General features: G+C 46.1%; 2 protein-coding genes across 6 annotated transcripts in view; one reads left to right on the top strand and one right to left on the bottom strand.

The window, feature by feature from the left end:
• Positions 1–448: 448 nt before the first annotated feature.
• On the bottom strand, positions 449–9,682 carry LOC122102331 (Ig-like V-type domain-containing protein FAM187A). 4 transcript variants are annotated; one of them, XM_042672975.1, is made up of 4 exons: positions 6,807–6,888; positions 4,809–4,960; positions 4,015–4,147; positions 449–1,787 (listed from the first exon to the last, which is right to left on the bottom strand). In XM_042672975.1, exons 2-4 carry the CDS (start codon positions 4,949–4,951, stop codon positions 498–500), a joined length of 1,566 nt encoding a protein of 521 aa, XP_042528909.1. In that variant the 5' UTR covers positions 4,952–4,960; positions 6,807–6,888; the 3' UTR covers positions 449–497. The 4 variants fall into 4 exon arrangements, with proteins under 4 accessions (XP_042528909.1, XP_042528915.1, XP_042528923.1 ...); XM_042672981.1 differs by lacking the exon at positions 6,807–6,888 and adding an exon at positions 6,656–6,685; XM_042672998.1 differs by lacking the exon at positions 449–1,787 and adding an exon at positions 2,625–3,186.
• Positions 7,150–20,457, top strand: part of Eftud2 (elongation factor Tu GTP binding domain containing 2) — a 44,154-nt gene continuing 30,846 nt past the window's right edge. The window contains exons 1-7 of one of the 2 annotated variants that reach the window (XM_042672965.1): positions 7,150–7,299; positions 10,504–10,612; positions 13,113–13,275; positions 15,521–15,599; positions 18,309–18,384; positions 18,879–18,944; positions 19,726–19,761. In XM_042672965.1, coding sequence (XP_042528899.1) covers positions 10,508–10,612; positions 13,113–13,275; positions 15,521–15,599; positions 18,309–18,384; positions 18,879–18,944; positions 19,726–19,761 — 525 coding nt within the window. In that variant the 5' untranslated portion in view covers positions 7,150–7,299; positions 10,504–10,507. Of the gene's footprint in view, positions 7,300–10,503; positions 10,613–13,109; positions 13,276–15,520; positions 15,600–18,308; positions 18,385–18,878; positions 18,945–19,725; positions 19,762–20,457 lie in introns of both variants that reach the window. The other variant, XM_042672956.1, reaches the window with a different exon arrangement.

Here is a 20,457-nt window from a genome sequence, read left to right as displayed (position 1 = left end):
TGTCTTTACCCTCATTCCTACACTTGCTGTTTCTACCTGGGGTTCCCTGAATGATGCTGGGAAGAAGGCAGAGAGGAGACATGTCAGCTCCCTCCACTCTTTTTTTTCCTCCCTGTCCCTGCTACTCCCAGTTCAAAGTACCAGTATTTTGCCATCTGGCCTTGTCCTCAAAGGCAAGATTGCAAAGCACCATTGATACTATTCTGATTACTACACTGGTAGGAGATTCCAGTTACTTCATCTCTGATCCAAGTGTGATACGCGATGACACCTGTCCCTGGCTTTTCCCCTAAACTCAATCCCCCATCTCCCACTCACCCCAGTTTTCCCCATTTCCCAGATCAAACTGCAGACCCCCCATGAAATTAGGGGGCAGGCTGTAACTAAGATATTTGTCCACATGTCCCAGCCCAAGGTTCCTATCCAGAAGCATCTGGTAATCATTTAATAAAACACATCAAAGCACAGCTGGTCTTCAGAGGTGGGAAAGAAACAGCTTAGAGGGAGATGTTGGGACAGCAGCCACAACAGTAACAGCAGCAGCGACAGAGTTGAATGATGACAAAGACTACTACAATGAGCAGGTAGGCAAGCAGGGTGAGCACCACAGCAGAACGAGTCTCAGGGTCCAACAGTGAGGCTGGGTAGTGCCCTTCGGATTTCACACCCAGCCGGAACCCAGCGATCCGTACCCCCTGCCGCCAGCAATAGTATATGCCACGGTCACTCATCTGGGTGAAGCGAATGTGGAGCTGATTGCCATGGTCAATGAACACCCTCATGGATCTGTTGACACCTATCAGGTACTGTCTACGGTACAGTTGCTCATGGTCCTTGTCCCAGGCCACTGCATGCTCTGGCCGAGCCCCAGGACAGGAAATGATGAGCCCATGACCTAGGCTTTGCTGGTGGAACTGAATGGGGACCTGGGGTATCCAGGGCTTGCTGCCCACTTTCGACATGTAGCTGTAGATGGCCGGCATGCCCTCCTGGATCTGGGTCTTCTCACAGGGCACCAGGCAGCTCTGAATCTGCAGCTCAGGCAGGTGGTACTGGGCCATGGTGCGCAGCTTCCTCGGCACAGCATGGGAGCCACAGGATACCACATCCGGAACTGTCTTTTGATATCGTGGGGAGAGGTTAGGGCTCTTCAGGTAGCAGAGGCCGATGCGCCACTGCTCTCCACGTACCCCGCAACGGTCACAGGGGGTCCACTCCCAGAAGGTAGTGAAGACATGGAGGCTGCCATGGTGTTCATCTGCAAAGGGCTCCTGTCCTTCGTCCTTGAAGGTGGCCACCATCCCATCATTGCTCTGGATGTCGACATCATAGGCATAAAAGTAATCCCCGTTGCGGGTGCCACAGAAATACAGGCCTGAGTCCTCAGGCTGGGCCCGGAAGACCAACAGGCTGAACATGCGGATGCTGAAGCGGACCAACATGTCACTGCCCACTCGCACATGAGATGCTTCCGTCAGCAACCGCCCATCGAAGTCTGTCAGCACTTTGGTGTGACTGCTACCCAGTTGCTTTTGGTAGTACCAGACCACAGATAAGACCTCCTCGGGTTTGCAGTGGCAGGGAAGCTCGAAGCTCATGTCAGCCAAATAGGCTGCATTGTCGAACATCAGAAAAGCAGGGCAAGGAGTACTCTGGAAAATGTTTTCTTTCTCCACGATTTCAAAAGCCTGGAGACTGACCCAGGTCCATAGGAACATGGTGGTATGAGCCAGGCTCATGCCTGCTGGAGGTGAGGGCTGGCAGAGCAGGGCACTGGAACTCAAGGCCTATGGGTTTCTAGAAATCACTATTGACAGGAGGTTTCTATATGGGGAAAGAATTAAGCAGCCAGGAAAAGAAATCACCGATCTGCAGAGAAAGCAGCCAAATGCAATGCCATTCATTCCCAACTGATATGTAAATGCCCTTCTAAGGTTCCAGGCCTGTTCTCAAGAGAAAATCATTCTAGAATCTGGCCCTCTCTAACCTTTCTAGAACACTGGCACTCACCTAAGAATGGGGGAAAGGAAACTAGAATGAGCTGTAGGCCTTCTGCCTCACTTTGAGAGACTCTGCTCTGCCTGTCCAGGATCAAATTCTTCACTCTCATCAGTCTAGGAGAAGGAAACTCTCGCCTATACATCTGGCCATCCTGGATGCTGGCCAAACCTGAGCCAATGGCTTGGGGCTTTTTCAGGCCCAATCTGTGCAAGAACTTAGTCCCTAGAGCAAAATTCTGTACCTCAAATGAAACAGCTGTGGATTAACTGTCCATTCATTGGCTCTGGGTTATAAATATTCTGGGAAAGCACTATGAAAACCAGTGTTTGTTTTCCATGGAAGACAAATGCGTTTGCTTTTTTTCTTCCTCAGAGAAGAAATGTTAGTATGGCTAGCATTTGGTTGGGAACATACCCCTTTCTCAGGGCCAGCAGACTAAAAGGATGGCAGACTTGAAGAGTGGTAGGTAAAACATGGTGACAATAAAGGACTAGAGAAGTAGGCAAGACTCTAGCTTTTGCTCTAAACAGTCCTAGCTCAGTAAGTGGTAAGTGGGACATGGCTCAAGTGGAAAATGTAAGGCCTCAATTTTACATACCAACAGAACAAAACACAACACAGGATAAAGGGTGTAAGTATAGATCTCTCATTGCAATCTTGCAGAAAACCTAAGACCAAACAGCACAAAATACCCACAGGGACCACTGGTATCTCTGAGGGCAACTAGTCCTATCAATGGACCTGGTACAGTTTGAGCAGCTCCTCTAGGAGCCTCTCTTCCTCCTGAAGCCCACCAGTCAGCTCCTCTACACCCAACTTCTCCTGGCTGAGCCCTTCCTGCATGGGTTTGGGGGTGCTCGCAGCCTGTAACTTCTGAAATAGGCATTGGCAGCTCTCCCTCTCTGCCTGGCTCAGCAGACTCATGTTCAACGTGAAGCGCCCAGTGTTGGCCAGGCTATGCAGGATGCCCAGCACAGCAACCCGATCACTTGGCCTTACATGATCAGCCAGTGCCACCAGCAGCTCCCCTAGAAGTCCAAATCCCACATCTGTCTGGAAGAGTTGACCCAACTTAGGACCCCCAAGCTGTAGCAGGGCCTGATAACGCTGTAGCCCACTCCTCAGGTGTCGCCTCCAATCTCGGTAGAACTCTGCTGAAGTCTTGGGCTGGAACAGAGTTGTCTCCTGGATCACAAAAGGAAAAGGGTCCAGAGCTCTTCTGGCCATTCACAGTGATGGAAAGGGAGAAAGGGGCTTGTGGGGTTTCATTTTAGCTTTGGGACTGCTAAGTAAGTCCTAGGACAGAAAAAGAGGGCCCAAAGAATCCAAGCTATTATATACATTACTCATTTGTACTGGTTTCCCTATTGAGGAAGAGGGCACAGTGCTGTCTTTCCAAAGTTTGCTCTGAGGAGAGTGCAATTTCAGGAGAGAGTAAAGAAAAAGTAAGTGTCAAGGAACTGACAGACTGTATCTCTCTTTCAACACTACCATAGAGTCATGGTACTATCAATCTAATCTGAGTACAAAACTCAAAGGACTGATGGAAGAGTCTCTGTGTGTGTGTGTGTGTGTGTGTGTGTGTGTGTGTGTGTGTGTGTGTGTGTGTGTGTGTGTGCGTGTGTCAGAACTAGGGCTTGAATTCAGGGCCTGGATGCTGGCCCTTAGCTTTTTTTGCTCAAGTGTTCAAAGCTAGAACTCTACCACATGAGCCACAGCTCCACTTCTAGCTTTTTGCTGGTTAATTGAGATAAGAGTCTCACATACTTTCCTGTCTAGGCTGGCTTTGAACCCAATCCTCAGGCCTCAGCATTGTGTGTAGCTAATAGGTATGAGCCACCAGCGCCCAGTGAAAAAACTTACTGAACCTGATTTTTCACACATTATGCCCAATTAACTCAGCCTCACCATCTACTGGTTGCTGATCGTTCTGGGTTTGGTGGCAAAATACTGTCTATTGGATTCTCAAGAGAATAATGAGGTACTGAGGTAAAGAGGCTGGGCCTCACCTACCTGAAAGATTTGAGTGGCCACATCCTGGAAGGTCCTTCCTGGAGTACTGTGGCAGTTCCAAAGCACGGTTCTCTTTCCTCCCATCTTGTCCTTCCGCTCCAGTGGCTTCAGATGTGATGCAAGGACAATACCTCTGGGGGAATGGACAGAGATTAGAATATAAACTTAATGTTGGATCACTGGGTGTGAGGCAGCCACTTTGTCTGATACAGGTAGACAATTAAGAAATGCTGTTCTCAGATGCTTATATGTATTAACTCTATTATAACAATTACTTTCTTTGGTACGTGAAGGATGGAGGCTCAGGAAGGGCAAGGAATGTGTAGATGATCATATAAATAGTAAAAGGTGGGGCCAGGATGGAAGCCCAGCATGGTCTGAATCTAAGGTGCTTGGTATAAACTACTATTGCCCACCATGACATAAGGGCCTAAGAAAAATTGTACTGTGGCTAGAAATGTGGCTTAGTGGTAGCAAGCTTGCCTAGCACACATGAAGCCTTGGATTCAATTCCTCAGTGTCACATAAACAGAAAAAGCCAGAAGAGGCACTGTGGCTCAAGTGGTAGAATGTTAGCCTTGAGCAAAAGCAGCTCAGGGTCAGTGCCCAGAGCCCTGAGGTCAAGCCCCAGGACTGGCAAAAGAAAGAAAGAAAGAAAGGAAGAAAGAAAGAAAGAAAGAAGGAAGGAAAGAAAGAAAGAGAGAAAGAGAGAGAGAGAGGGGGGAGAGGGAGAAGGAGAGGGAGAGAGGGAGGGAGGAAGGAAGAAAGAAAGGGAAAAATCGTACTGAGCCAACCTGAATTCCTCATAGGAAGGCACCCTCTGCTCTACCGCTCGCAACTTGGCAGCATTCTCCCGTTTGTACTTCTCATCAGCAGCGAGTGCAGCTTGCAGTTCTTTCTCCAAAGCCTTGAAGTTGATTATGTCATTCTTTTCCATGGTTCATGCCTGTGAAGGCAAAGAGAATGCATATTAAAGGGAGTATTAGGGAAAAGCAAATACCTTTGCATTTTCTGCCAGAACATAAAATGACACAAAAGCACTCTAGCACATATCTTGAGAATGTTGCAAAAATCTAGCTTTGTACATTACAGATAGGGATTACATGGTTAGGAATGACACAAAACTTGTCTCTGATGGGCTGGGAAGGTGGCTCAGTGGTAGAGTTCTTGCCTTGTATGCATGAGGCCCTGGGTTGGATTCCTCAGCACCACATAAGCAGAAAAACCTGGAAGTGGCTCTGTGGCTCACATGGTAGAGTGCTAGCTTTAAGCTGAAGAGCTGAGGGACAGTGCCCAGGCCCAGCATTCAGGCCCCATGACCAACAACAACAACAACTTGTTAATTTTGTTTTCTACTTTTAAAAATAGTTTAGGGCTGGGCACCAGTGGCTCACATCTGTATTTTTTAAAATTTTTTGGGGGGTCCGGTCGTGGGGCCCAAACTCTGGACCTGGGCGCTGTCCCTCAGCTCTTCAGCTTAAGGCTAGCACTCTACCACTTGAGTCACAGCGCCACTTCCGGCTTTTTTCTTTTTGCTTATGTGGTGCTGAGGAATAGAACCCAGGGCCTCAGGCATGCAAGGCAAGCACTCTACCACTGAGCCACCTTCCCAGCCCCTGGCTCACACCTGTAATCCTAACTACTCAGGAGGCTGAGATCTGAGGATCATGCTCTAAGGCCAGCCTGGGTAGGAAAGTCCGTGAGACTCTTATCCTCCAGTTAACCACCAGGAAAACCAGAAGTGGTGCTGTGGCTCAAGTGGTAGAGTGCTTGCCTTGAGCTCAACAGCTGAGGGACAGTGTCCTGGCCCAGAGTTCAAGCCCCACAATCAGCACCAAAAAAAAAAAAAAGAAAGAAAAGAAAAAAAATAGAAACAAGTTTAGGGACTAGAGGTGTAGCTCAGTAGTAGAGTATTTGCCTAGCATAAGTAGGTCCTGGGTTCTATCCCTATCCCTATCTCCTCAGCTTTCTGAGGAGACAATGAGATTTCAGAATTCAGTTCTTTCTCCCAAATAAGATCACTCTATAGTAAGTTGTTGCCATAGAGGATTTCATTCAAAAGCCTGACTCTTGTTAGCTATTTTTTAGCCCAGGAATAAAATTTCATCCTTCCCTAAATTTCTTTCATGGGGAAAGGTACTTTTCAGGCAAACAGAGTACAAATGAGGCACAAGAAGTAAAAAAGTGACAGAGGAGGAACTCAGTGATCCCCATTCCCACATTCTTCTGTTTAAGCCACGACTAAAGGCACAGGTGGGTGACACCTTCAGTTCTATGCAACCTCTGAGTATCTGAAGTCAATTGGTTTCTACAGGAAATCTATGGGTTGCAGTGTGGCTCTGGCATTTACTTGCTGTAAGACCTCTCTACCTCAAGTTACTGATGAGTTGAGCTAGATTTTGTAATCCAATCATGAACAGATCTGGGAGGGAAAGAAGTTGGTCTGAGGGCAAATTCGGTGTGAAAGAAAACCCATAGCCACCCTATCCCAAAAGTTGAGAAGGTGAATACTAAGGAGTGTAGACTGGCAGGCAACAAAACTCGTGTCCAAGTTCCTGCTCATTTCTTTTACTGGTGAAAGACAGGTTGTTTTTGTTTTTGAGAGGTGGGTCTTGCTACATCGTCCACCCTTGTCACATACTACCGGACTCCGGATCATTGCGGCTCTGCTTCCCGATTAGCTGAGCCTACAGGCGAGAACAACACCCGGTTTCCTGTCAAGTTCTGAGTCGTCAGAGGTAAAGAACAACTCTTCCATCCCCCCCCCCCCTCCCCAGTCCCCAGACCCTCACCCCAGCAGCCCTGGCCTTGGTCCCCTTGCTTTCTTTAGGCATCCCCGGAGGCGTTTAGCACATTCCGCGCCCATCAACCGAGGTTGCCCAGCAACTGCGCCAACAGGCAGACCACGTGATCTGCCCGAAGGCCCCCTTCAGGGTGGCCTCGAGGCGCCTGATCAAATTCTTGCGTCCTTAGGCCCTCACTTTATTTGGAGCAGCCCACACTTCGGTTTGGGGATCCTCAACGTCACCTCTTCGGCTCCTGTCTCTCGGCCGGCATTCGTTCGAGTCGATATTCAGGCAGAGAGCTGTCCTCAGAGGCAGAAACGCGGCCGCGGCGTCTGCGGGGTCCTTCCTGGAGACGGGCGCCGGCGTCGTCGCGGCGTGGGGCGGAAGCGCGGTCTCCGGCGGCGGACCAGAGGTCTGGGCTAAGCGGGATCGACGGGAGTTGGCGCGTGTTAGCCGCACCGCAGGGTTTCTTCGAGTGGGGAGAGAAATTAAAGGTCAGGTCGGGTGCTTTCTTGCTATCTACCCCTTTCGCTTTATAGATGGTTCGCTTTATAGACGCACCCCCTCACCCACCCTGCCTACTCCCACTGCACACAGCGATTCCGAGGGAATCTAGTTACCCATCCTCAATAGCATCCTGTCTGGGCAGAGGTCGTGTGCTAAATCTCCCGTCCCTCCTCGATTCCTTGTCCATCAGTGCTGCCTTCACCTCTCCTCTGTTAAGCGTTTTCTGTCTTTGAGAAATCGGGTGCCCCTTGGAGAGCCTGCTTTGTAGCGGGGAGGTTGCAGGTCTGGTTCCAAGAGCCACTAGTTTTGCGCAACGGTGGGCAAGTCTTTGTATTGGAAGAGGCATTCGTTCATTCATTCAACAAACACTTGAGGGTCTATTTTGTGGCAGGGTCTTTTTTTTTTTTTTTGCTCCATTTTAGTGTTACTAACGTTTAACAATAGCTGCTGCAGACCTTTCATTCGTTTACTTTTTATTTTTTTTAATGTTTTTACTATCTTGAAGTAGTTGTGCAAAGGGGTTAACATTCAACAAAACACTAGAGTTTAAGTACTTCGTTAACCTAGAATAGTGTTGGCTGTGAACATAAAACTGTGGTAGAGAGCTTGCCTAGCATGTGTGAGGCCCTGGGTTTGATCCTCAGTGCCGCAAACACACACATAAGAACAACATACAATGAAACAGTATAAGTGAGGTTTGGTGAGTGTATGGGTGACATTTTAGTAGGAACTTCAAACTGAAGTAACCAGGTATGTAAACAACAGACAGAAGAGTGCAAATGCAGTGTCCTGAGGTAAATAGCAGCTAGGCTTGTTCCATGAACAGACTTCCATTGTGTAGGTATTGCTGAAATAAGCACATGAACAGCTTCTAGGAAAGTGTCTCCAGTTGCTTGATGAGAATCTTTTTTTTTGGTCCGGTTGTGGGGCCTGAACTCTGGGCCTGAGCACTATCCCTCAGCTCTTCAGCTCAAGGCTAGTGCCCTTCCACTTGAGCCACAGCGCCACTTCCGGCTTTTTTCTTTTTGCTTATGTGGTGCTGAGGAATCGAACCCAGGGCCTCAGGCATGCAAGGCAAGCGCTCTACCACTGAGCCAACTTCCCAGCCCATTGATGAGAATCTTGGGAGGATGAAATGAACACACATGTGGCAGATTTTGAAAAGAATATGTGAGCCGGGCCATGGAGGCTCATGCCTGTAATCCAAGCTACTCAGGAGGTTGAGATCTGAGCATATCGATTCAAAGCCTGCCTAGGCCGGAAAGTCCTGTGAGACTCTTACCTCCTGTAAACCACTCAGAAAACCGGAAGTGGTGCTATGGCTCAAATGATAGAGCGCTAGCCTTGAGCTGAAGAGCTCAAGGACAGTACCTAGGCCCAGAGTTCAAGTCCCATGACCAACAACAACAAAAAAGAATATGAAAGTTTTCACAGTGACTTACATTTAATTTTTATTCTCTAATTTTCAATTTCATCTACAGTGAGTACTTAGAGCAGTTGGTGTTAAGGGAAGTGGAAGTATTATACTGTTTATTTGGTTTCTACAAATACTAGGTGCTGTATTGGGCATTGACAGGCAAAAAAATACAGGTTCTTGTATTCAAGAATGGGAAGGAAAAAAAGTCAGGTACCAGTGGCTCATGCCTGTGTCTTTGATACTTAGGCTAAAATCTAGAGGGTGGTAGTTCTGAGTCAGCCCTCGGAGAAAGAATGCAGATACAACTCAGTGCAAACATATTCTGGATTGAGTCCTTGGTTATGAAGGACATTACTGGAACAGTTTGTAAAACTTGAGTATTATGAGGGTATTTTCTGATTTTGATGATTGTATTGTGACTGTGTAGAATAATGTTAGGTGGTTGTTTTTTTTTAAGCTGTGTGTTGGTGGCTCATACCTGTAATCCTAGCTACTCAGTAGCTGAGATACGACGATCACAGTTTTTTGTTTTTTTTTTGTCGGTCGTGGGGCTTGATCTCTGGGCCTGGGCGCTGTCCCTCAGCTCTTCAGCTCAAGGCGAGCACTCTACCACTTGAGCTACAGCGCCACTTCCGGTTTTCTGGTGGTTTATTGGAGATAGGAGTCTCACGGTCTCTCCTGCCCAGGCTGGCTTTGAACCGCGATCCTCAGATCTCAGCCTCCTGAGTAGCTAGGATTACAGGCGTGAGCCACCAGCGCCCGGCTTGAGGATCACAGTTTAAAGCCAGCCAGGGCAGGAAAATCTGTGAGACTCTTATCTCCAGTTAAATTCCAAAAGCCAAAAGTGGGCTCTGGCCCAAGTGGTAGAACACTTGCCTTGAGCAGAAAAGCTCCAGTATAGTGCCCAGATCCTGAGTTCAAGCCCTAGGGCTGGCAAGCGTGCACACGTGTGTGTGTGTGTGTGTGTGTGTGTGTGTGTGTGTGTGTGCGCACGCGCGTGCACGCACGCACACACACACACACACACACACAAAAAAGATAAAGGGCCAGGCTTGGTAGTACATAATTGTAATCCCAGAACTTGGTACGGTCATGAGTACAAGGAACACCTAGCCCATATAGACCTTGTTTCAAAAATTAAAAGTAGCGATAGATACCTATAGCTCACACCTATAAACCCAGCTATTCAGGAGGCTGAGAGTAGAAGGATTGTTGTTCAAGGGTTCAAGGCCAGCCTTGAACTACAATAAGCAGAAAAGCTCATGAGACTGTCTCAGAATAACCAGGAAAAAAGTCTGCAGGTGTGTCTCAAGTGGTACTATGCCAACTTAACAACCTAAAGCCCTGAGTTCAAACCAAGTCAGATCCCCCCCCCCATCACCAATTTTTATTGTAAATAAGCCACACATGGTTGAAATTCCGTTTACTCAGGGGCATAGATTAGGAGAATTATAGTTTGGGGACAGCCTTGTCAAAAGGTTAGCTGGACCCCATTTCTAACCTTGAGTGATAAAGTGAAAGAGCAGAACCCAGGCCCTGAGTTCAAGCCCCAGTACTGGCACCAAAAGAAAGAAAGAAAGAAAGAGTATACATGGAGACAATGAGTAGGGTAAAAATAGAGAAAGTACAGGGCTTTTGGGGAATGGTTAATAGGCTGATTGATTAATAGGTTGATCAGTTGATAGTTATACCCAAAGAACAGGTATGTTAGGTGAGGGTAGGTAATAGAAATCTTGATTTTCATGCCAGAATCTTAACTCCTTTCTCCTTGAATTTTAGCATCATGGATACTGACTTATATGATGAATTTGGGAATTATATTGGACCCGAGCTTGATTCTGATGAAGATGATGATGAATTGGGAAGAGAGACCAAAGATCTTGATGAGGTAAAACAAAATATATTACCTTTTTCATCTTTTCCCTTTTCTTTTTATTATTTTTTTGGTAGGTTGTGGGACTTGAACTCTGGGCCTGGGCACGGTCCCTTAGCTCTTCAGCTCAAGGCTAGCACTCTACCACTTGAACCACAGTGCCACTTCTGGTTTTCTGAGTGGTTTATTGGAGATAAGCGTCTCACAGATTTTCCTGCCCAGGCAGGCTTTGAACTGTGATCCTCAGATCTCAGCCTCCTGAGGATTACAGGTGTGAGCCACCAGCACCTGGCTTCCCTTTTCTTTTTCTTTTGGTGTCAGACCTAGGGCTTGAGCTTAGGTCCTGATTGCTGTTCCTGAGGTTTTTTGCTCAAAGCTAGCATTCTATCACTTGAGCCATTGTTCCACTTCTGGCTTTTGGTGGTTAATTGGCATGAGTCTCACGAACTTTTCAGCCTAGGACCAGCCTGACTTTAATCTGTGATCCTCGATCTCAGCCTTCTGAGTATCTAGGTAGGATTACTCCCTCCCTCCCTCCCTCTCCCTCCCTCCCTCCCTCCCTCTCTCCCTCTCCCTTCTTCCCTCCCTCCTTCTCCCTCCCTCCCTCCCTCCCTCCCTCCCTCCCTGCCTGCCTGCCTGCCTGCCTTCCTGCCTTCCTGCCTTCCTTCCTTCCTTCCTTCCTTCCTTCCTTCCTTCCTTCCTTCCTTCCTTCCTTCCTTCCTTCCTTCCTTCCTTCCTTTCCCAAATCATCTACAGTCTCATACATTCCCTGTGTATACATCTCAAACATTATCTTTTTTACAACATGACTTACTGGAGGTCCTGCACTGCTCCAAAAGGAAGTATTAATTTCATTTTTGAGATGGCTTTGTAATTTGCACATCATTTTTCCTGAGGGTTTTTTTTGGGGGGGCTAGTCCTGGGACTTGAACTCAGGGCCTGGGCACTGTCCCTCAGCTCAAGTGGTATCACTCTACCACTTGAGCCAGAGCACCACTTCCAGCTTTTTCTGTTGTACTGAGGAATTGAACTCAGGGCTTCATGCATGCTAGTCAAGCACTCTACTACTAAGCCACATTCCCACCCCCTAAAGTGTTTTTTAGTAATCACAAATTAACCCCAACTTAGAAAAGTAGTCAGCTTTTCAAAATGCTACTACACTGGCAGCTCCTCACAAGCTCAGGTTTTCAAAAATACAGAAGGAAAACAATAGAAATAGAAAGAAAAGATACATGTTCCTGTGACTCTCCTTCAGGAGAGTTCAGAGAAGGTAAAGTCCAGAATGGTCTGAGGCTTAAGCACCAAAGGTGTCTTTTGTAGGGTTTTTTTTTTTTTTTTTTTTTTTTGGGTCCGGTTGTGGGGCCTGAACTCTGGGCCTGGGAGCTGTCCCTCAGCTCTTCAGCTCAAGGCTAGCGCTCTACCACTTGAGCCACAGCGCCACTTCCGGCTTTTTTCTTTTTGCTTATGTGGTGCTGAGGAATCGAACCCAGGGCCTCAGGCTTGCAAGGCAAGCGCTCTACCACTGAGCCACCTTCCCAGCCCCTGTCTTTTGTGTTTATTTGTCAGAGAATGAACAAGCAGTAAATAATGGTGCGGGGTACGGTCTCAATTCTCAGTGCTTGAGAAGATATGATATTCATGGACAGTAGAAAATCAGAATGAACTGCGTTCATCCTTTCCATAAAGAATGTTCTTCAAACTAGGATAGAGAAGAACAAAAAACCAGAACAAAGTGTGGTGGTACAGGCTTGTAATCTAAGCATTCCAGAGGCTGAGGCAGAAGGATGAAGAGTTTAAAGCCTGATCGTGTGGCTCATTCCTATAATCATAGCAAGACTGAAATCCAAGGATCAAAGTTATTTATGCCCTCTTCCATTCTCTTTGCCTTTCCCATCCAGAGACTGCTCTTGTCAAGGTCATTAAGTGACCTACTAATTAAATACTTGGCAATACTGGGGCTTGAACTCAGAGAGCCTCACACTTTCTAGGCTACCACTTACATGCCTCTATTTCTGGCTTTGTGTTTGTTAAAATTGGAGATAAAATTCTCTTGGATTGGTCTGCCTAGGCTGGCTGTAAACCTTGATTCTCAGATCTCAACTTCCTGAGTGCTGAGGGTTGTTAAGTATGAATCACTGGCACCCAGAACCAAGTTTTTTTTAAAAAAACAATTCTGTGATTCTAAATGAAAATTTCAAAGTTATGGGCTTTTTCTCAGTTTTAAGCTCTGGCTCCTGGTTTTTGTCTATAGAAAAAGGGGATTTTTTTTTCCCTTGAAAGGGTATGCAACTGTGGCCACTCACCCACATTTCAGAAAGGAGCAGGTTTGAAGCAGGAAGCTTCCAGGATTCCCCTGTGTGGAGGATCACAGGAATGAAACCCTCCCCACTGGCACAGAACTTGGAGGAAGAAACTGTACAGCATGAACTGGCAGTTTTTGCTTGGATGAGACAGGATCACCTGAGAAAGAAAAATGTGCCTCCTCTATCCTCTTCCCCTCTCTTGCCTCCAGATGGATGATGATGAGGATGATGATGACGTAGGAGAACATGATGAAGATCACCCAGGGATGGAGGTGGTGCTGCACGAAGACAAGAAGTACTACCCAACAGCTGAGGAGGTATATGGTCCTGAAGTGGAGACCATAGTTCAGGAGGAAGATACCCAGCCTCTTACAGGTATGGCAGGAGGCTCTAGAGTGAGAGGGAAATGAAGCCTGGGAACTAGCTTTCAACAAATCTTAAGTTCAATGAATGGACTATCCAATTCATAGTACATTCAGGTACTTTTTTCTGGACTAAGCTTGTTACTAAGCAATTAAGTATTATTGCTCTAATTTCTTTTCTTTTTCTTTTTTTTGCCAGTCCTGGGGCCTATGCACTGTCCCTGAACTTCTTTCTGCTCAAGGCTAGCACTCTACCACTTGAGCCACAGCACCATTTCTGACTTTTTTTGTATATGTAGAACTGAGGAATTGCACCCAGGGCTTCATGCATGTTAGGCAAGCACTCTACCATTAAGCCACATTCCCAGCCCAAGCTGTAGCCCAGGCTGGTCTTGAACTCTTGATCTTCCTGCCTCATCCTCCTTATTGATTACTGATGTGTGCCACCACAGATGGCTGCTCTAATTTCTGAGCTGGGCCTCCAGCTCTGTTTTTTTTGATTTGTCTTGTTTTTACTAGTTGTATATGTGTGTTTTGTTTTTGTGTACAAGGTTTTTGTTTTGTTGGCACTGGAGATTTAACTCCAGCCTTCCTACTTTGGCAGCCACTCTATCTCTTGAGCCACCTCATCCAGGCTGACCTGGATTCCAGTCCTGTCTTGCTTGAGCTTTCCTGTGTCACTGGGTATGACAGGAATGTGTCACTACACTCAGCATTGTGCTTCCCTGTAGCTGGGTAACAATAGTCATGGACCACCATGCCTAACCATTAGTTAAGATACCTCAGCTGGTCTCAAATTGCAATCATCCTCTCTACTTTCCAAGTAACCAGAATTACAGACTAAAGCCACTAAGCCTGGCTTTACTAATTACTTCTAGGATTGAGTCTTGCTTCCTGCCTGGGCCAGATCTGAGCCAGGATCTACTTAGTTTTTTGTTTGTTTATTTGTTTGTTTTTTTTTGTCGGTCATGGGGGCTGAACTTGGGGCCTTGGGCTGTGCCTCAGCTCTTCAACTCAAGGCTAGTGCCCTATCACTTTAGCCATAGCACCATTTACGGCTTTTTTCTGCTTATGTGGTGCTGAGGAGTCAAACCCAGGGCCTCATGATTGCGAGGCAAGCGCTCTACCACTGAGCCAACTTCTGAGCCCCAGGATCCACTCAGTTTTAAGCTTCCTATATTTTCTGAAATCAGATGCTCATGCCATGTGTCCAGCTGACCTCCATAGAGTTAAAGTCTCACAGATTGTGACTGGCCTGGAGCCACAATCCTTGCAAGTCTTAGCTTCCTATGTAGCTTGAGATGACCAACAGGCACCACTGAGCCCAGCTGTGAATTGAGGTTTGTAAACTTTTCTGCCTAAGCTAGCCTCAAACCATGTCCTCTCATTCTCAGCTTCCCAAGTAGCTTACATGTTTAAGCCACCAGCACCCCATTTAATAATCTGATTGACCAGGCCGGGTGCCGGTGGCTCACGCCTGTAATCCTAGCTACTCAGGAGGCTGAGATCTGAGAATCGCGGTTCAAAGCCAGCCCGGGCAGGAAAGACTGTGAGACTCCTATCTCCAATAAACCACTAGAAAAATGGAAGTGGCGCTGTAGCTCAAGTGGTAGAGCGCTCGCCTTGAGCTGAAGAGCTGAGGGACAGCGCCCAGGCCCAGAGTTCAAGCCCCATGACTGACCAAAAAAAAAAAATAAAAAAATAATAATAATAATCTGATTGACCTCTTGGAAAGTAATTGCTTTTTGCTTTCTTTTTTTTTTTTTTTTTTAGCTGTGGGACTTGAACTCAGAGCCTGGGTGCTGTCCCTGAGCTTTTGTGCTCAAGACTAGCACTCTACCACTTTGAGTCGCAGTGCCACCTCCAGTTTTCTTGTGGCTACTTGGAAATAAGAGTCTCACAGATTTTCCTGCCTAGGTTGGCTTTGAAACACAATCCTCAGATCTTAGCCTCCTGAGTAGCTAGGATTACAGGTGTGAGCCCCAGCGCACAGCTAGTAGTTTATTTTAAGGAAAGGCTGGTAATGGACACTCATTGTTTGCCCTAACTCCAACCCTCCCACCAGATAAAGTCCACCTCAGTCCAGTGTTAAGACCCTTTTTGTCATGCCTGACAACATTTGTAGAACTTCTTCAATAGCAGTAATCCTTGAGAATAGAAGAAATTGGTAACTACCATAGATTTTGAAAGCGCAATCTGATGGTAAAGGCTCATTTGTCTGTTTTATGCCACCTACATGTCATTCTTTTCTTTTCTAGAACCCATTATTAAACCAGTGAAAACAAAGAAATTCACTCTGATGGAGCAGACGTTACCTATCACAGTGTATGAGATGGAGTAAGTAATGAAGTCTCTTAGCTTCTCTGCAGGAATGGTGAGCAGGTATGAGCCACTGGCACCCTGCTCACTTCTGGCTTTTTGCTGGTTAATTGGCAATAAGAGTCTCATGGACTCTCCTGCCCATGCTGGCTTTAAACCACAGTGCTCAGATCTCTGTGTAGCTAGGATTTTTACGGTGTAAGCTGCTAGCCTCTGGCTTTTGTTTTTCGTTTTTAAACAATCTCTGAAATATCCAAAAGAGTTAAGATCCCTCCTGAGATGGTCAGTTTACTCTGTTACCATTCAAGCTTTAGTCTTTTCTCTTTTTTTTTTTTTTTTTTTTTGGTTGGTTGTGGGGCTTAAACTCTGAGCCTGGGTACTGTCCCTCAGCTCTTCAGCTCAAGGCTAGCACTTGAACCACAGTGCCACTTTCAGTTTTCTGGTGATTTATTGGAGATAAGAGTCTCAAGGGCTTTCCTGTCTGGGGTGGCTTTGAACTGTGATCCTCAGATCTCAGCCTCCTGAGTAGCTAGGATTACAGGCGTGAGCTACCTGCACCTAGCTCTTTCTTTTTTCTTTTTGAGATAGAGTCTCATTATATAGTCCTGGCTTCATACTCATGATTCTTGCCTTTCATCCTTCTGAGTACTGGATTACAAATGTGCATCACTATATCTGACTTTTTCAAACTTTTCTTCTGGTACCAGAGATTGAACTTGTGGCCTCTTGTTTGCAAGGCAGGTGTTTTAGCCATGCCCTCAAATCTCTTATGCTTTGGTTATATATCAAATAGGGTCTCTCACTTTTTGCCTTCAAAGGCCTGAATGGTGATCTTCTTACCTAGAAGATCCCATAGCTAGAATTACAGATGTGCATACCACTCCCAGCTTATTTATTGAGAGAGTCTTCCAAACTCCCTTGCCAGGACTGTCCTTAAACTGCAGTTCTGATCTCTGGCTCCTGAGTAGCTGCGATTACTGGTGTGAGCCACCATGTCTGGCACTCTTTCATATATTATAGAAAACTTTCTAGTAGCCTTTGGAGATGTTTCTTTTTTTCATTCTTGGTGACCTTTTTTCTTTAAATCTCGTTTTTGAGAGTACTTTTGATGTTTTGAAGAGTCAGTTATCCAGAGGCTACTTGCCATAAGTAATATGGATGATAAGCATATAAGACAGTGATGGTTTGATCAGAATGGAAGTCCTCTGGGCTCACCGTCAGTAATGACATGAGTTTTCTTGACTGCCTTATTAACTGGCTCCGACAGCAGTTTCAAGAGAAGCTTCCAAGAGATTTTAAGCCCCCTTGGCATCAATGAAATATTAGCATAGCCCATGGCTTTTTAAAGACACAGTTTTCAAATAGTTCAGTTTCAGATGTTGTGTTTGTTTCTTTTTGGCAACTCGGATTTGAACCCAGGGCCTCTTGCCTGCTAACCAGACATTCTGTCACTTGAAAGCACTACCCATAGCCTTCTTTTCTTTTCTTTTTTGTTGGTCATGGGGCTTGAACTCTGGGCCTGGGTGCTGTCCCTAAGCTTTTCAGCTCAAGGTGAGCGCTCTACCACTTGAGCCACAGCGCCACTTCCTACCCATAGCCTTTTTTCTCTCTTTGTCCTCCCACTCCACCAAACCAGGACACAAACTCAGTATCTACTGCTTTCACCCATTGGCTGCCATTGTACCACCTAAGCCACACCTATCACCCCCTTTTCAACATTTCTTGTTGAACAGTGTTAGCCCCTCCCTTGTTTTCTCCCACTGCCCTTCCTCCCCACTTCTTTCCCCTCCACACTTCTCCTACCAAGTCCTTTTTCTTCTTTTTTTTTTTTTTGTGTGTGTGTGTCGGTCGTGGGTCTTGAACTCTGGGCCTGGGCACTCTCCCTGAGCTCTTCAGCTCAAGGCTAGTATTCTACCACTTGATCCACAGCTCTACTTCTGGTTTTCTGGTGGTTAATTGAAGGTAATGAGTCTCACAGACGTTTCTGCCTGGGCTGACTTTGAACTGCGATCCTCAGATCTCAGCCTCCTGAGTAGCTAGGATTACAGGCATGAAACACCAGCTCCTTTTTCTTCTTTTTTTTTTGTCGGTTGTAGGGCCTGAACTCTGGGCCTGGGCACTGTCCCTCAGCTCTTCAGCTCAAGGAGAGTGCGCTACCACTTGAGCCACAGCACCACTTCTGGCTTTTTCTGCATATGTGGTGCTGAGGAATTGAACCCAGGGCCCCAGGCATGCAAGGCAAGCACTCTACCACTGAACCACCTTCCCAGCCCCTTTTTTCTTCTTTTTAATGTCACTTTTTTGTTGTTGTTGGTCATGGGGCTTAAACTTAGGGCCTGGGCTCTACCACTTTGAGCCACAGCACCACCTCCAGTTTTCTAGTGGTTAATTGGAGATAAGAGTCTCTTGGACTTTCCTGTCCATCCTGGCTTTGAACCATGATCCTCAGATCTCAGTAGTCGCTAGTATTACAGATGTGAGCCACTGGCACCCAGCTAATGTCATTATTTGACTGCTAAAACACCCATATTTCATTCCTGGGTTGTGTCATCTTGTGGATGAATCTGTTCTATTCCCAAAGCCAGAGAACTGTGTCAACATAGATATTTGTAGACATTCTCTAGTTGGTCCAAAAGTTGTTCCAGGCTAAAAATACCTTAGTACCTTTGTACCACTCTCCATTTGAGAACTTCTGCCAAAGTCCCTTTTCTTTTTTTGTCTTTCCAGTTTTTTGGCAGATCTGATGGATAATTCAGAGCTCATCAGAAACGTGACTCTTTGTGGCCATCTCCACCATGGCAAGGTGAGAGAACTTTCAGCTTCTTGGAGTAGGATTTCCTTCTGTTTTTGTTCATCTTTTGTTCACCCTGCATCACAGATGTGGTGGTTTGAGGTCATGAGGATCCAAACTGGAGAGGTGTGGGGAGATAGAGACTCTCCACGAGCCCTGTGGAAGTACTATGAAATTCTGGCTTTGCCTGAACAGCAACTGGAGCCTGTACCTAAGCCACTTTGCATGCCTGAGCCTTGTGTCTACATCTGTACAGAAAAAGGGAAATTGAGCCTTCCTCTGTTTTTATAAGTTTTTATTTCCTGGGGGATATCTGACCAAGAAAGATTTCAAGTTTCATTTAAAAATAATCCTATGGCTTCTGTATTAATCTTTTGCTGTCCCATCATCCTTCTTACTCTCTTTTTTCCTCACCCTAAAATTACATAGGGTATTGGGAGCTGGGAGAGGGACAGGGCAGATTTTCTTTTTCAGGTAGCAGATCTGAACCATCTCTTCTCTTTCAGACATGTTTTGTAGATTGTTTAATAGAACAAACGCACCCAGAAATCCGAAAACGCTATGACCAGGATGTAAGTAGAACTTCTGTCAAGGGTTCGGGAGGCATTCAGATACAGAGGAATGTTCCTATCTCTCTTTCCCCTTTCTTCATTCTTTTCACCTACAGAGTACTGCTTTATCATTGTAACATCTATTAATAGGCTGTAGAAAATAATTTTAACTTGCTCCGGAGCATAGAGAATATTAACCTGCAGTATTTTTAGAAGATCTGTTCTGCGCTTGGGATCCCTTCTCAGTTATGATATATCCTAATTTTTATGGTCTGTTCTTTCCTAATGTATTAATAGTTTGTTCTATAAATATCATACAATTGGACCTTGTTTTCATGGTAAATTTAAATGCCTGTGAATGAGGCCAATGGTGGTGGCAAGTCTCAGTGCAATAAATGTTCAGCCTCTGCTAGATTGACTGTTTGGACATGTGGGGGTTCCTTGAAGCCTGGCATGTGTCTCCCTTTACTACTCTTAAGATCCAGTGCATCTGATACAATTTAGCTCTCCAACCTTACCTGGTCTTCTGTGACCTCCCTTAACTACATCCCCACTTACCCCCCCCCAAAAAAAAAAAAAAATGAAAAGAAAGAATAAAACCTCCACACATGCAGGACTATTTTCCAGCTGGGAGGGCACTGATCTCATTGTCTGGGATTGCTGTAGAGACAGCCTGCTATCTCCAATCTATTTTCCTGAGGCAGAAGCCCTTGAACTGGGAGTTGGTGAGGAAAAGTGATTGATGGTTCATGTAAGGAGAGGAGTCTGAATTCAGTTGGTAATGATGCTTAATTTTTTTCAGCTATGCTATACTGACATCCTCTTCACAGAGCAAGAGGTAAGTGTGCCTTGGGAAATCAGATGTTGCCCTTACCAGCCCTACAAGTAATAGTTTTTTAGGGACTGTGGAGAGGCCTTTAGGATAGTACTTTGGTCCATACCTCACTACACAGAGCCCTACTCCACACTACCTCTTCCTATCCCTCCCCAGTCAGCCCCTGGTAATAACTGGGAAGGTATGGGGAAGGGGGTATCAGAGGAGAGTCCTCCTTTCCTTGAATGTATTTAATTTAGCCTATTAAGACAAATACTGCCAGGTGCTGGTGGCTCACACCTGTAATCCTAACTACTTAGGAGGCTAGGATCTGAGGATTGCAGTTCAAAGCCAGCTGTCACAGGAAAGTCCATGAGACTCTTCTCTCCAGTTAACCACCAGAAAACCTGGAGCTGTGGCTCAAAGTGGTAGAGTGCTAGCCCTAGCAAAAAAGCTCAGGGACAATGCCCAAGCCCTGAGTTCAAGACACACACACACACACACACACACACACAAAAAGTTTCTGTTTGAGAACAAGTTCATGTGTCTTTGTACTTTTTTGTCTTTACATGTGGGTCTTTTTTGGTGGTACCAGGGTTTGGACTTAGTACCTCAGGCTTTTAGGCAGGAGCTCTATCACTTGAGCCATACCTTCAACCCTTTTTGTTGCTAGCCTCAGACTGCCTCCTATGAGGCTGGGATTACAGACCTGACCATACC

The sequence above is a fragment of the Dipodomys spectabilis genome, unplaced genomic scaffold, assembly GCF_019054845.1.
Source record: "Dipodomys spectabilis isolate Male_0828 unplaced genomic scaffold, ASM1905484v1 ptg000018l, whole genome shotgun sequence".
Classification (NCBI taxonomy): domain Eukaryota; kingdom Metazoa; phylum Chordata; class Mammalia; order Rodentia; family Heteromyidae; genus Dipodomys; species Dipodomys spectabilis.
This window is presented reverse-complemented; position numbering and strand designations above follow the sequence as displayed.